The 15,541-nt window shown below is 56.7% G+C and overlaps 1 protein-coding gene across 1 annotated transcript; it reads left to right on the top strand.

The window, feature by feature from the left end:
* The first annotated feature begins 274 nt into the window (after positions 1-274).
* DLL4 (delta like canonical Notch ligand 4) lies at positions 275-13,342 on the top strand. Its single transcript, XM_032251274.1, has 11 exons — positions 275-803; positions 916-1,185; positions 1,699-1,756; positions 2,584-2,847; positions 3,261-3,321; positions 3,407-3,537; positions 5,786-5,955; positions 6,136-6,355; positions 8,538-9,240; positions 9,724-9,832; positions 10,318-13,342. The coding sequence occupies exons 1-11, from the start codon at positions 738-740 to the stop codon at positions 10,321-10,323; spliced, it is 2,058 nt and encodes a 685-aa protein (XP_032107165.1). The 5' UTR covers positions 275-737; the 3' UTR covers positions 10,324-13,342.
* Positions 13,343-15,541: the final 2,199 nt, after the last annotated feature.

Genomic DNA, 15,541 nt, shown 5'->3' with positions numbered 1-15,541 from the left:
GCCTCCTGCGGACGCACAGCCTACGGGGACTCCCTAGTGTCTCCGCCCCCAAGACCATCCCGGAACCACCCACTCACCTCCCGCCCCATTGCCAGCCAACCCCTCTATCCTCCCACGGCTAGGGTCTCAGACCTTAACCACTCCATCACGGAGAACTGGTCACCTCGGCACACGCAGAGCTGGGGGATCTAGAGGTTGGGAGCTGCACGGAGGGGCGGGGACCTGCGCCCGACCGGCTGGCGGGGAGGGGGGAGCGGCGGGGGGCGGAGGCCCCCTCCGGGCGGCGCTGGGACTGTAGCAGCTAGAGGCCGGGAGGGGAGGGGAGAATGACCATGAGTCTGAGTGACAGGCGGCGAGGAGAGGAGCCAATGTATATAAGGAAGGCTCCCAAGCGCGCAGGTTTCAGTAGCGGCGCTGCGCGCAGGCCGGGAACCGGAGGCCAAGAGCCGCAGCCCCAGCCGCCTCGGTGCAGCGTACCCCGGCACTAGCCCGCTTGCAGCCCCAGGATTAACCCGAAGACGCGTTCTCGGCGCGGCCAGCCGCCGCCCAGCCGCCGTCACCTGGATTACCTACCGCGGCAGCTTCTGCAGAGCTAGCGAGGAGGCCAGTGGGGAGCAGCGTCCTGAGAGGAGCGCGTCTTTTCTGGGACCCCCGCGGCTGGCTGACGCGCAGGAAAGCGGCTTCGCGAACAGAGCCAGATTCAGGGCCCGCGGGTGGAGAGAGCGACGCCCCAGGGGATGGCGGCAGCGTCCCGGAGCGCCTGTGGCTGGGCGCTACTGCTGCTGGTGGCACTTTGGCAGCAGGTAACACGTCCCGCGCCCTCTCCGCCCCCTCTGCCGCGCTCTGGGCCTGAGCCCCGGGCGCCAGCTGAGCTGACCGGTCCCCTCTCTCCTTCCCTCGGTCCTTGGGCAATAGCGCGCGGCCGGCTCCGGCGTTTTCCAGCTGCAGCTGCAGGAGTTCGTCAACGAGCGTGGCGTACTGGCCAGTGGGCGGCCGTGCGAGCCTGGCTGCCGGACTTTCTTCCGCGTCTGCCTTAAGCACTTCCAGGCAGTCGTCTCGCCTGGACCCTGCACCTTCGGGAGCGTCTCGACGCCGGTTTTGGGCACCAACTCCTTCGCTGTCCGGGACGACAGTAGCGGCGGGGGGCGCAACCCTCTCCAACTGCCCTTCAACTTCACCTGGCCGGTGAGCACAGCCTGGGCGCACTGGGAGGTCGCAGAAGCCGAGAGAGGAGGCGCCCTGGGACCAAAGCCCTCTCCCCAGATTTCCTTACACACATACCCCCCACCCCCAAAAGCCCAGGGTACATTCTCTCCTGGCTCTTTCTTCCCGACTCTCTCCTGGGACCTGATCCCAGAGAAGGCTCTCACCAGTCTCCGTCTTCCCAGTTTATGCCCTCCGTTCCCCAGCTCTTGGGACACGACTTTCATTACCTACCACTTTGGTGCGGTACCCTCCCACCCCCTCCTCCGGTGGCTCTCACTTACACTCTCCCATCCCTTAACTCTCCCTCTACCGGGGGTTCTCCTCTCGCCTTCCCTGCTCTAGCGCCACACTGTACGCAGACCCGTTATGTTGACCCGGGCGCAGTAACTGAATCCTGCAATTAGATTAATGAAACCGGCTGCTGCAAGGCACCCCCGCCTCTTCCCGCTTGCTCATCTTGCCATCTCTCCGTTCCCCCACCCCCTTTCCCAGGGTACCTTCTCACTCATCATCGAAGCTTGGCACGCGCCAGGAGACGACCTGCGGCCAGGTGAGTAGCTCGCTCCGCCGCCACAGGGGGGCGACACGGCGCAGTGCCGAAAGAGTTAATCTGTTCTAGGCGGGGGAAGTGCGGGCTTGGGGGTGGGAGGCAGGACGCTTAGCTTGGCCTGGAGCTGCGCCCCGCGCTGGACGCTCGGATTCCGCTCGCTGCCTGGACTCCGAGCACAATTGCGTTTCCTGCGGGTTATTTTTGGCGTGGGAACGCGGGGAGTACGGCGGTGAGAAAGGCTGAAGCTGCCAGCGCCGCTGACGGGCCCCTTCCTGTATTTTACACCTTTCGCGAATTCCGCTCCTTTGGAAAGGGAATAATGGCTTTGGGATGTTGTTCTGACACAGAGGAAAAGGATATTTCAGCAGCACAACAATTCTCACTTTGAAAAGGAAAAAAGAAAACCATTACCCACCTCTGGAGGCAGAACCCCTGAATGGGCACCAAAGGACCCCCTGCTCCCAGGGTCCTCCTCTGCCTGAAGAGCTTTTCTTTCTTTTTTTTTTTTCTTTTTTCCATTTTGACCTCTTTTCCTCTTTCCCCTCCCTATCTGCCTCCTAGACCCCGGGATATCTTAACATCCTTCTATTGTCCCCTTTTTGAATACTATCAGGCCCCCTGCACATGCACACTCACACAGGGCAGCTACGGAGGGGGACTCTGGGTCCCTCTAGCCTGATCCTGCTGGCAGGTGGGGGTCATTTGGATAAATGGGCTGATTTGTTGGCTGATCACCATCATCACAGCCAAGAAGGCCATTGGCCAGCCATCACCGGCACCCTTGGGGACTGGCGGCCCTTCCCTGACCTGACCCTCTGCCCCCTCAGAGGCCTTGCCATCAGATGCACTCATCAGCAAGATCGCCATCCAGGGCTCCCTAGCTGTGGGTCAGAACTGGTTATTCGATGAGCAAACCAGCACTCTCACAAGGCTGCGCTACTCTTACCGGGTCATCTGCAGTGACAACTACTATGGAGACAACTGTTCCCGCCTGTGCAAGAAGCGCAATGACCACTTCGGCCACTACGTGTGCCAGCCAGATGGCAACTTGTCCTGCCTGCCCGGTTGGACTGGGGAATACTGCCAGCAGCGTAAGCAGCCAAGCTCCCACCTGTGTAAAAGGGGCGGGTCCCCTGAGCAAACACAATGGAGTTTCTTGGTCACAGCTTGCCTCCCTTGAAGAGAGGTCTGGGCCTCTTACTAGCTGGGCCTCAGGGACACCTAGGGGTGCTGAGGGTGGGCTTGGCTCCAGACCTCCTCTCTCTTCCCAGCACTCCTCCCATTGTGCCAAAGCCCGCAGGAACCCCATCATGACATTCCATCCAGCTTGGCTTCTCCTTCCCTGTGCCATTGTTTCACTTTAAGATACTCAGGACTCCTTTTGGAGGCCAGGAGTAGGAAGTGGGTCCAGAAGAGCTGGGGGACCCCCAGGGCCAGCAGGGGAGAATGGGGCTCCAGAGTCCTTGGCATCCCAGCCTCACCCAGCTCTGTGTTCTTCCCTTAGCTATCTGTCTTTTGGGCTGTCATGAACAGAATGGCTACTGCAGCAAGCCAGCAGAGTGCCTGTGAGTAGGGGATAGGAAGTGGTGAGTGGGAGCCCCCCCTTGGCCTGGGCCTTTCACCTCACTCTGCCTCTCTCCTGTTCCCCAGCTGCCGGCCAGGCTGGCAGGGCCGCCTCTGCAATGAATGCATCCCCCACAATGGCTGTCGCCACGGCACCTGCAGCATTCCCTGGCAATGCACTTGTAATGAGGGCTGGGGAGGCCTGTTTTGTGACCAAGGTAAGTCAGGGTGAAGAGAAGATGCGGAGTGGGTGGGAAAGATGGGGCGGGGGCGTGGAAATCAGATTTGTCGCCTGGATCCTTCTTACTCGGCGACTGCAGATTTGGCTTTCCCATGATCTTCCAAGGATCTTGGGTCTTTTAAGGATCTTTACAACTGGTCTAGAATGAGGTTGTGGGTCCTTCTTCTCCAGGTGCAGGGGGTGGGTGGGTGATGGAGCCAGGGTGGCTGAAGAAGCCAGGAAGGTGACAGGTCGGCAGCCTGGAGGTTGCACTCATAAATCCTAGCAAGGCCAGAGAGGGATGCCTGGCTCAGTTCCTCTTTCTACCCCGTAGTTACCTATTAACCCCCTGAGTGTTTGCTTACCTTCCAGGGCTGTTTGAGCAGCTTTCCCCTAAACAGCTGTCTGGTGGGGTGTGCTTACTGGCCACCTGAGGCTGTGGTTGAGCTGGGCCTCTGGGCCGAGTGGCATCTAACCGACTTTTTGATGCGGCACAAATGGGCTCCCTGCTCTTACCCAATTGCACTTGCAAGCCAGCTGCCTGAGCCCATGTGGTCTCTACCTGGTGTCTAGGGGTAGTCACTCTCTGGCTATATAGGGGCCTTTCAGTCCCAACTTTAGGGGAGGAGGAAGCCTTTTTTCCTGCATCCTGGTAGCCAGCTGCAGCCTGGGCCTCCCATTTTCAGGATCAAATGGGTGCACCTGCTGCCCAGAGACACCAGCACAGGCCTGAGTAGGGTGGACAGGGGCCTTGCCAGGATGGAGAGAAATTGCCTAGGCCCTGACTTGCTGTCAGCAAGGGGCTTGGGATTCAGTCCCTGTGTTGTGTGTGTGTGTCTGTCCCTTTACTACCACTCCCACCCCAACACTCACACACCTGGTTCCTGCTTATTCTCTTCTCTCTCCACCATATTTGCTCCCAGGTGACACAGTCATATATTCATCATATGCAAACACAGCACTTGCAGGCCCTATATTTACTCTGTCTGGTTCTCCCTCCCTGTCCTTCCCAAATAAAAAAAACAAACACTTATATTTCAAAATACCCTTGTAACACTTCTTCCTTTAAAAAATGTCTGATCTGAGCCAGGCATGGTGGCTCACTCCTGTAATCCCAGCACTTTGGGAGGCCAAGGCGGGTGGATCACGAGGTCAAGAGATCGACAGACCATCCTGGTCAACATGATGAAACCCCGTCTCTACTAAAACTACAAAAAATTAGCTGGGCATGGTGGTGAGTGCCTGTAATCCCAGCTACTCAGGAGGCTGAGGCAGGAGAATTGCCTGAACCCAGGAGGTGGAGGTTACGGTGAGCCAAGACTGTGCCATTGCACTCCAGCCTGGGTAACAAGAGCGAAACTCCGTCTCAAAAAAAAAAAAAAATGTCTGATCACTACCTATGGTGGCTCTCATCTCTCCGCTACCATTTCTACCTGTTGAAATTTTATCCCTCCTTCCAGGCTTATCTCAGCTGCCCCTCCTCCATGGAACTGTTTCTGACTTCCTCCCTGACATGTGGCCTTGCTCTCCCCTCCTCTTCCTTATCTTCATACTACTTGGGTTGGCAGTTTATGAGTTTCCCTGGCAGGACATCTTCCAGTTCTAGTGTGTTGTTTCACTTTTGGTTGACTGCACTGGTCATATGTGATTCAAGGCGCTTTAAGAAACATGATTTTAGGCCAGGTGCAATGGCCTGTAATCCAAGCACTTTGGGAGGCTGGGGTGGGTAGATCACTTGAAGTCAGGAGTTTAAGACCAGCCTGGCCATCCTGGTGAAACCCATGTAAATTACAAATATTAACCGGGCACAGTGGCGCACGCCTGTAATTCCAGCTACTTAGAAGGCTGTGGCATGAGAATCACTTGAACCCAGGAGGCGAAAGTTTTAGTGAGCCTATATCACATCACTGCACTCCGGCCTGGGTGACAAAGTGAGACTGTCTAAAAAAAGAAAGAAAGAGAGCGGGAGAGAGAGAAAGAGAAGAGAAGAAAGAGAGAGGAAGGGAGGGAGGGAGGGAGGAAGGAAGGAAGGAAGGAAAGAAGGAAGGCAGGCAGGAAGGAAAGGAAGACAGAAAGGAAGGAAGGAAGGAAGGATTTCATTGGTGGGGGAGGAAGGATGTTTGGGCCTGGGAGACTTTGAGTTGAGGCATCTTTGAGCCAAACATGGGGGAAGCATGGACTGCAAGGAGTCTGGATGTGAGCGCATTCCCTGGTCCTACTTAGCTGCTTGGTTCCTGTCTCTGCAGATCTCAACTACTGCACCCACCACTCCCCGTGCAAGAATGGGGCAACATGCTCTAACAGTGGGCAGCGAAGCTACACCTGCAGCTGTCGCCCAGGCTACACCGGTGTGGACTGTGAGCTGGAACTCAGCGAGTGTGACAGTAACCCCTGTCGCAATGGAGGCAGCTGTAAGGTGAGGCCCAGACCAGCGCAGAAAGACAGAGGTGTCAGACAGTGTCGGGGCATCCCTAACCTAGGCAGCCAGTGGATGTTCAGCCATGGACAGGCATTGTGGGCAGGTGAAGCCCAGCCTCCAGTCACGCTTCCCTGTTCCCCAGGGGTTGACTCTGGCCTCTTTACGGTCTCTCTGCAGGACCAGGAGGATGGCTACCACTGCCTGTGTCCCCCAGGCTACTATGGCGTGCATTGTGAACACAGCACCTTGAGCTGCGCCGACTCCCCCTGCTTCAATGGGGGTTCCTGCCGGGAGCGCAACCAGGGGGCCAGCTATGCTTGTGAATGCCCCCCAACCTTCACTGGCTCCAACTGCGAGAAGAAAGTGGACAGGTGCACCAGCAACCCCTGTGCCAACGGTGCGTCCTGCTGCCCTGCTAACCTGGTGGACTGGCCCTGGGGCTGAGAGAGCCTTCTGGTGAGGGAGGGTCAGGAGAGGATGGAGGCATTGTCTGTCACTCTGGCTCCCCATCTGCTCCAGAGGGCAAAGAGCTTGCTTGATCAGCTGGGGGGCTGTGGAAGAGGAGCAGATTGCAGCACGCAGGCTTTAGGAGCAGGGGTGGTATGCACCCTGCATAGCTTCCATTCCTATTACCATGTCAGAACGGCTGGGGTGGCCTCTGACCCTCCCCAGGAAGTCCTGAGCTGGAGAGGGATGTTGGAGGCTTTGTGTTCCTCCTCAGGGACCTGCTCCTGGAGGCCTCATCTTACCCCATGCCCAGATAGAGCCTGAGGTAGCATGAGGCATCTTAAATGTTCTCACCTTTTGAGGCACAAAGCCTGTTGATAATCCTGTCTGTCTGGCTCCCAGGTGACCCTCTGTGAGGCAGGCAGGCAGTGCTCAGGAGCAGGAGAGGAATGGGACAGGCTGAGAGGGAGTCTACTCTCTCACTGAAGCCCCTGGCGCTGCCATGTCTCCATCACTGAATGGGAAACTGTAACATCTGTTCTCTGTCCTTCATGTGGTTGTGAAGATGAAGTAAAACAATGATAATTGTACTTATGTGAGCATTAACTATATAGGAAGCATGGGCTCTTGCCTTCATGCACCTTCCTAGCTATCATATTTTTTTTTTTTTTTTTTTTTTTTTTTGAGACAGAGTTTTGTTCTTGTTACCCAGGCTGGAGTGCAATGGCGCGATCTCGGCTCACCGCAACCTCCGCCTCCCGGGTTCAGGCAATTCTCCTGCCTCAGCCTCCTGAGTAGCTGGGATTACAGGCACGCACCGCCATGCCCAGCTAATGTTTTGTATTTTTAGTAGAGACGGGGTTTCACCATGTTGACCAGGATGGTCTCGATCTCTTGACCTCGTGATCCACCGGCCTCGACCTCCCAAAGTGCTGGGATTACAGGCGTGAGCCACCGCGCCCGGTCCCTAGCTATCATATGAAGGAGCTAGCATTCTATTCCAGTCTAACAAATGGGGAAGCTGAGGCTTAGGGATATGATTAAGCAGCAAGTGTCAGATCTCAGACGAGAGAGAGACAGCTGAGGTCCAAACTCAAGCCTATCTGTCTGATTCTACGTTAAAGTTCTGTAGATGCTAGTCATTATTATTATTTTTTTTTTGAGACAGAGTCTTGCTTTGTCACCCAGGCTGGAATGCAATGGTGCGATCTCGGCTCACTGCAACCTCTACCTCCCAGGTTCAATCAATTTTCCTGCCTCAGCCTCCCAAGTAACTGGGACTACGGGCGCACGCCACCACACCCGGCTAATTTTTTGGTATATTTTTAGTAGAGACAAGGTTTTACTGTGTTGCCCAGGTTGGTCTGGAACTCCTGAGCTCAGGCAATCCACCTGCTTCGGCATCCCAAAGTGCTAGGATTATAGGCGTGACCCACCCCGCACCTTGCCGTGATGCTAGTCATTTTTTTTCTTTTTTTTTTTTTTTTTTTAAAGATGGGGTTTTGGCCAGGCGCAGTGGCTCACGCCTGTAATCCCAGCACTTTGGGAGGCCGAGGCGGGTGGATCACGAGGTCAAGAGATCGAGACCATCCTGGTCAACATGGTGAAACCCCATCTCTACTAAAGATACAAAAAATTAGCTGGGCATGGTGGCGCGTGCCTGTAATCCCAGCTACTCAAGAGGCTGAGGCAGGGGAATTGCCTAAACCCAGGAGGCGGAGGTTGCAGTGAGCCGAGATTGTGCCATTGCACTCCAGCCTGAGTAACAAGAGCAAAACTCTGTCTCAAAACCAAAAAAAAAAAAAAAGATGGGGTTTCACCATGATGGCCAGGCTGGTCTTGAACTCCTGACCTCAGGTGATCCACCCACCTCGGCCTCCCAAAGCGCTAGGATTACAGGCGTGAGACACCGCGCCTGGCCGATGCTAGTCATTTTTATACATGAGCCCACTGAGGCCTAGAGAATCAGGGTCATGCTAAACTCCAGGTCTCTTGACTGTGCGATTCTCTTTGCAGTGGGCTCTGCAAGTGGAGGTAGAAGGGCCTGAGCGCATTCCTGGAGTGGGGCTCCCACCCCCTGCCCCAGGGGGCTCCCAGGCTCTCACTGACTTGTGTCTCATGCATCCTCACAGGAGGCCAGTGCCTGAACCGAGGTCCAAGCCGCATGTGCCGCTGCCGTCCTGGATTCACGGGCACCTACTGTGAACGCCACATCAGCGACTGTGCCCGTAACCCTTGTGCCCATGGTGGCACTTGCCACGACCTGGAGAATGGGTTCATGTGCACCTGCCCTGCCGGCTTCTCTGGCCGGCGCTGTGAGGTGCCGACATCCAGTGATGCCTGTGCCTCGAGTCCCTGCCTCAACAGGGCCACCTGCTACACTGACCTATCCACAGACACCTTTGTGTGCAACTGCCCCTATGGCTTTGTGGGCAGCCACTGCGAGTTTCCTGTGAGCTTGCCACCCAGCTTCCCCTGGGTGGCCATCTCCCTGGGCGTGGGGCTGGCGGTGCTGCTGGTGCTGCTGGGCATGGTGGCAGTGGCTGTGCGGCAGCTGCGGCTTCGACGGCCAGACGATGGCAGCAGGGAGGCCATGAACAACTTGTCAGACTTCCAGAAGGACAACCTGATTCCTGCCGCCCAGCTTAAAAACACAAACCAGAAGAAGGAGCTGGAAGTGGATTGTGGCCTGGACAAGTCCAACTGTGGCAAACAGCAAAATCACACACTGGACTATAATCTGGCCCCAGGGCCGCTGGGGCGGGGGACAATGCCAGGAAAATTTCCTCACAGTGACAAGAGCTTAGGGGAGAAGGCGCCACTGCGGTTACACAGGTGAGCAGCACCTGGAAGCCCAGGGCCTGGCCACTGGCCCGACATGGTTCTGCCTGGGCTCTTCCTAGGCTAGGCTGGAAGAAGTTAAGCAGCTGGGGTTTTGTTATTGACAGGAAGATCCTTCAGTAGGATTTCTGCCAGGGGTCCTTTGTCCTTCCCTCCCATTCATTCATTTGTTCATTCACACGTCAAGTGTCCCTAGTATGTCTTTTGTGACTGTGTCTTTCCACAGTGTGGCTTGCCTCTAGTGGCAACACTGGCTTTTTACAGGGCTCAGGCCCATCTGCTAAGGTTGGGAGGCCTGTAGCTCTCTTAGGGGCCTGTTCCTAACTGCCCCCCACTACCAGCCCAGCAGTGAGCACCTCCAGCCCCTGTGTCCTCCCCAAGAATCCCCACTGCAGGTGCCCTTTGGCTCTCCTGGACCCTCCCTCCCCTTGAGCCTCTCCCACCCCTCCCTCACATGTCTGTCTTGTGTTCCCTCAGTGAAAAGCCAGAGTGTCGGATATCAGCGATATGCTCCCCCAGGGACTCCATGTACCAGTCCGTGTGTTTGATATCAGAGGAGAGGAACGAATGTGTCATTGCCACGGAGGTGAGTGCTGGGCTCACCTTCCCTCCCAGCATGTCCTCCCTGCCTTTCGTGGGTGGAAAAGTGGCCTGGTCACTCTCAACACCATGGGCCATTCCTGAAGGGTGGGTGGAAACCCTGCCTTGGCAGGCCAAGTTCAGTGGGCTCTTGGGTCCCTGCTGGCTTTGTTGCCACAAAGGGCGTGAAACAGGAACCATGGTGGCTCCTTTCCTACTGTATTGGTGCTGGGCTGGGCAGCCACGGCACTGCTTGCCAGCCGCCCTCACCCCTTGCACCTCTCCCACCTCTTCCCACTGGCTTTCTCCATTGACCTCCTGAGCACAAGCTCCCAGGCTTGTGTGTGTGTTCAGCCAAAGACAGGGAAGGACTGCCCACCTGGCCTTAGCCCTCGCCTACCCCATCAGCTTCTCCCAGGGAGACCCAGAGAGGGCCTGGAGGGAGTGCGCATGCCCAGGGTAATCTGTTTCCCTGCCTCTGCTTGCTCCCAGGTATAAGGCAGGAGCCTACCTGGACATCCCTGCTCGGCCCTGCGGCTAAACCTTCCTTCTGCATTGTTTACATTGCATCCTGGATGGGACGTTTTTCATATGCAACGTGCTGCTCTCAGGAGGAGGAGGGAATGGCAGGAACCAGACAGACTGTGAACTTGCCAAAAGATGCAATACCCTTCCACACCTTTGGGTGTCTGTCTGGCATCAGATTGGCAGCTGCACCAGCCAAGGGAACAGAGGAAGAGAGAGATGCCACTGGGACCTGCCCTGCCAGCAGTGGCCTTCAGGGGGCTCCTTCTGGGGCTCCAGCCTGTTTTCCAGAGAGAGTGGCAGTAGCCCCATGGGGCCTGGAGCTGCTGTGGCCTCCACTGGCAGCTGTGTTTCCAAAAGTGCCTTTGGCCCAGGCTCCATGGTGACAGTTGGGCCCAAATCAGAAAGAAGAGAGGGGTCCAGTGAGGGCAGGGCCTCCTGTGGGCTAGAAAGCCACTGGGTGTGTCTCTTGGCAGGGTTTGCCCAGCAGGTGAGGTGAGTATTCAAGGGAGAGGAGTGCTTTCTGCCCCATGCCTCCAACCACTGCATGTGGGCCTGGCTCTCTGGTCTAGGCCCTGTGGGCAAGAATGTCGGTCTGCCTGGCCTCCACCACCCTCTGGCCCTGGGCACCTGGGGGCTCCTGTGAGCAGACAGGCAGAGGGTCTGCCCTTCCCACCAGCCAAGGGTGCCAGGCCTAACTGGGGCACTAGGGGCAGTCTGTTGGAAATTCCATTGAGGGGGAAATCAGGTGCTGAGGCAGCCTGGACCCTTTCCTCCCTCAAGCCCATCTCCACGACCTCGAGCCTGGGCTCTGCCCATGCCCACTATTGCCCCAGACCACCCTCAAAGCTGGTCTTCAGAAATGAATAATATGAGTTTTTATTTTGGGTTTTTTTTTTTTTGTAGTTTATTTTGGAGTCTAGTATTTCAGTAATTTAAGAATCAGAAGCACTGACCTTTCTACATTTTATAACATTATTTTGTATATAATGTGTATTTATAATATGGAACAGAAGTGTACAGGAGTTTATTACTTCTTGGGTCCTGTCTTTGTGATGGCACCCCGCCTACTCACCCAAAAAACTCCAAACTCCCTTCTATTGCTGCCGTGTGCCCTGCTGGAACCCCTGGGAGCTGTACAGACACTTGGATTTGGCATGTCATACCCTAGGCCCTTGTCTTCCTCCATTCCTTGGAGAGCCTCACCTCACCCATCTAGTCCCCAGCTTCAGCCAGCCTTCCTTGCCTCCTGGCTTTGAGTTGGTACAGCTCCCACCTCCCTCTTTATGTTCCCACCATTCCTTGGTGGATGCTCCTTCTGACCTGAATCAATTATTCCTTCCTCTCTTCAAGCCTGAAAAAGCTTACGGAGCTCCCTAGTTCTACCTGTTTTTGTTATATTCAAAAGGATTCTCTTGTCAGAGGATGGGGCCTCTGCACCACGGTGACATCTGTGTCCTTCCTCCTGCTGTTGCAGGGTGCCTGGCTCTTTTCTGTCTTAGCCCCAGCAGGGGAGAGGTCTGGGGCAGGGCAGGAGAGAGGTTTGCCTTATGTTTGCCCTCTTTGTAGCAGATGAGCGCTGAGACTCTGAGCACCTTGTCTGCCCCGGGCTGCTAGAATGTACTGAAGATTGCAAAGACAGGGAGAAAGGGGAGGATGAGGTAGCCTTCCCTGAGTCCAGGTTTCTCTGGCAGAGGCACTAATGAGGGAGTTTCCAGTCTCACTACGAGTTTCATGCCTAGCTTCCTCTAAGGCACAGGATAGTCCCTAGGGTACCACAGCCCTCTCCATAGTCAAAAATATGCCCCATGGAGAGCAAATGATGAAAAAATTAGCCACTGACAAAAAGCTGAGCAGATGCTCCCAGCTCTTAGCCTGTCCACAGTAAAGCAAAATAGACCCACCAGATGCCCTGCTCCTAATGGAGTCCCAGGGTTTGGAGTGCTACTTGCCCTCCCTTTTTTCCTCTCTGCCTGACACAGAGACACCATGCCCACACCAGACCTGGGTGCTTATGCCAGAGATATGAGAGCACGCACACGCTCCACGCCTTACTCATCGCTCCCTGTTCCCTGCACTGTACACACAGGGTATCAAACAGGAAAGCATTCAGGGAACCGTTCCCACAGCCTGAGCCGGCAGCAGGGGGAAGAATAACACGACCTCACTCTTCCTGCCCAAAATGAAACAGGAAAGCAGCTCCCAGGCCCTAGGGGGGGCAGGATGGGGGAACTGGGCTGGGACTCGAAGGCAAGATGACGAGGCTCCCATGTGGGGGACAGGTAGGACACCCGCAGGCCTGCACGTCCACAACACCAGGCTGTGACAGACTGCACAGGCTGCCAGACCCACAGAAAAGTGCCCCAGAGTGAAGCTGGCTGGCAAAGCTCACAGCTTCTCTGATATGCTAGATGGGGAACTGGAGCGCCCACCAAAACGCTGGCTTTCTGAGGGAAAGTGGGGACCCGTGGGGAACTTGGTCTGGGCAGCTCTGACATGCAGCTCATGCGAGGCTCCACCTCTAACAACATGCCAGAAGCTGGGCAGGCACTTGGGGTGTAAACAGGCCACAGCAGAGGAAGCCCCTTCTCCCCAGGATTTCCTGAGAGTCCAGCCCCTTCTGATAGGTAAGGCACCCATGATCACTTGAGTGTCCTGGGGTACAGGTACAGGAGATCTTCTAGGCTTGGCAGAAAGGAAGCCAGATGATGGTTCTAGACTCACTGTGAGGTACCTTCTGCAGTTTAGCCAATACCCACCTTTAATTTGCATGGGTATTTCACCAGGGAATTCAGAGTTTAGCAGTACCTTAACAGCCTGGAGCCAGTGCCCTACCCGGAGAATCAATCTGACCCCACGGTGACCTCCAGCCCTGAGGACAGCTGCTTTTCCAGGGGCCCTCGGCTGGTAGAGTCAGGGAGGGGCTGTGCAGAGGGAGAAATGACTTTATTCTGCTTGCTAAGCCAGGTTCCCCTCTCCTGCCTCAGGCCAGGGTCAGCCTGGTCAGGAGGTAGAGAAATAAGGACAGTGGCTCCCACCTCCCCCATCTAAGGCTAGAAAAGGCCACCCAACTAAACCAAGGTGGTGTGGATGCTCCATCTCTTGACTGGGACTCACAGAGCTCTCCGTAGGTCCCCTCCCCGCAGCTCTTCCAGCCTGTCTCCGTGGGTCCACAGGATCAGCGGCCCCAGCCCTCCACCCCACGTGGCCCGCTGCATTCCGGGAAGGGAGTGGAAGTGATTCACTGAGGGAACTGTGACTGTCTCTTCCCCGGGCGGGGATGCGCCTGCGAGGTCCCAGCGGCCTTCCCTGGGCGGCTGCGCTCTTCCTCGCGCCCAGAGCGCCCCGAGCCCCGCGCGGAGGCGGAAAGGGCAGGTGCGCCTGCCGGCCCGGGTCAGCCCTCCACCTGCCGCCGCCTCCGCCTCGCCCCGCAGCTCTAGCGGCTCCCCGCCCCCCGCGCTCTTTGTTACAGCCCGACTTCCTGTTTGCGGCCGCCGATCCGGCTCACTTCCCGGGCCGGGAAGCAGCCGAAGGCCGCGAGCTTCTGGGAGGCTCCCCCGCCAGCTTGGCTCCGCCTTCTGCCTCCCCAATCACGCCTGAACCTGGAGGCCCACGCGGTGAGCCGCAGGGGTGGCAGGCGGGCGGGACTGCTGGGGGCCCGCTGCCCGGCACTAGAGGGCGCTGCGCGGCCGTTAGGGCTGCGCGCGGGAGGGGCCGCCGACCCGGGAGGCTCGCTGGGGCTGCCCTTCTCCGTCCGGGGCCGACAGGACAAAGGCGGCCGGGGGCGGCCAGACGCCCGAGCTCCCTCCGGGCTCCGAGCCCCTAAGCCGAACGGATAAACTGGGGAGAACCCAGTGCGAGACTTTCCCCCAGATATGCTCACTGTGTGCAGGGGAGCAGGCCCTTTCCCTCGCCCCCGCCGTCGCAGCAGCCAGCATCCCTCGCCACCCCACACGCCTTCGGCTGTCCTGGTCCAAAGACATCCTCAAGGGAAGGGAATGGCATCAGGCAGGGCCGGGCACCGGGTCTGAGTTATGGGGCTGGAGCTCCCTTCCAGCGCCACCCCTCATTGCGGGGTGCTCTGGGACAAGTCCATCTACTTCTTCATTCCTGCAACACTGATTAGCATTCTAGCGGCTTATCCTTAACCTCTCTATGGGTAGTGCCTGTTAGGCATTGCTAGGGGGTTGAAATGAGGATGTATGGAAGCGCTTGAGCAGTGTTGTCACCTCTGCTGGTGGGTTAATCCTCCTCAAGCATCCCTAAGTGAGCCACTTTCTGGAACTCCCTGGCCCACATCAGCGGGGTGGGCCCAAGGAAGGTTGGAGTCTGGCAGCATAGTCCCAGTGTTAGCGGCCAAACCATGCGGGTGTGCTGCAACCTCAGTTGTTGCCTCCTCAGAAGAAAGAATTCCACCGAGGGGCATAATAAGGCAGACGGCGACGCTGAAGCAAGTTTTAGAGCTGGAGTGAAAGCTTATTACAAAGTATTAGAGCAGGAACAAAAGGAAGTAAAGTACACTTGGAAGAGGGCCAAGTGGGCGACCTGAGAGATTCAAGTGCGCGTTTGACCTCTGACTTGGGGTTTTCTATGTTGGGATGCTTCCGGAGCCTTGCATCCCTTCTCCCGGATTCTTCTCTGAGGGTGGGAGACCCGCATGACCAAGACCTGCCAGCTCTGGGAAGGGGTCGCCTGTGCAGTATGCTTACTGGAGTTGTGCACATGCTCACTTGAGGCATTTTTCCCTCATCACTTGAGCATTCCTAGAGGAAGGTCAGATACCAGTTAAGCTCCGCCATTTTGCCTCTTAGTGTACTCGCTGGAGCCCACTTGCCTGGGTCCCAGAGCACCCGGCAATGAGGGGCGGCGCTGCAAGGGCGCTCTAGCCCCATAACTCAGAGCGGGTGCCGGGTCCTGCCCAATTCCTGAGATCTTATCGGGAAGCTGGTGATCAGTTTCAGGTATTTCTATCTATTGAGAGACTGCCTTTCCCTGGTGCGGGCTGCAACAATTGTGAGAGAGAGTAACAACTACCTGACAGTCCACCTGTCAGACTACCACCTGACGGTAGCCTGACATTCCTGGTGGGAGTAGGGGCCCTCTCCTGAGCTGCTCATGCCTGTCTACCTACTGTGACACCAGCAGTAGCCCTAGGACCAAGCAAGGCAGCTGAGATCACAGGTTTCCATCC

Source organism: Sapajus apella, unplaced genomic scaffold, assembly GCF_009761245.1.
Source record: "Sapajus apella isolate SASKATOON/1434 unplaced genomic scaffold, GSC_monkey_1.0 scaffold74, whole genome shotgun sequence".
In the NCBI taxonomy this organism is placed as follows: Eukaryota; Metazoa; Chordata; class Mammalia; order Primates; family Cebidae; genus Sapajus; species Sapajus apella.
Note: the sequence above shows the minus strand (reverse complement) of the source record. Positions and strands in the feature narration are given on the sequence as shown.

Excerpts from the sequence above, each read along its gene's own strand:
- DLL4 (XM_032251274.1), top strand. The coding sequence starts at position 738 with ATGGCGGCAGCGTCCCGGAGCGCCTGTGGCTGGGCGCTACTGCTGCTG. Across the intron at positions 804-915 it reads TGGTGGCACTTTGGCAGCAG|CGCGCGGCCGGCTCCGGCGT; the intron begins GTAACACGTCCC and ends CTTGGGCAATAG. Across the intron at positions 2,848-3,260 it reads TGGGGAATACTGCCAGCAGC|CTATCTGTCTTTTGGGCTGT; the intron begins GTAAGCAGCCAA and ends TTCTTCCCTTAG.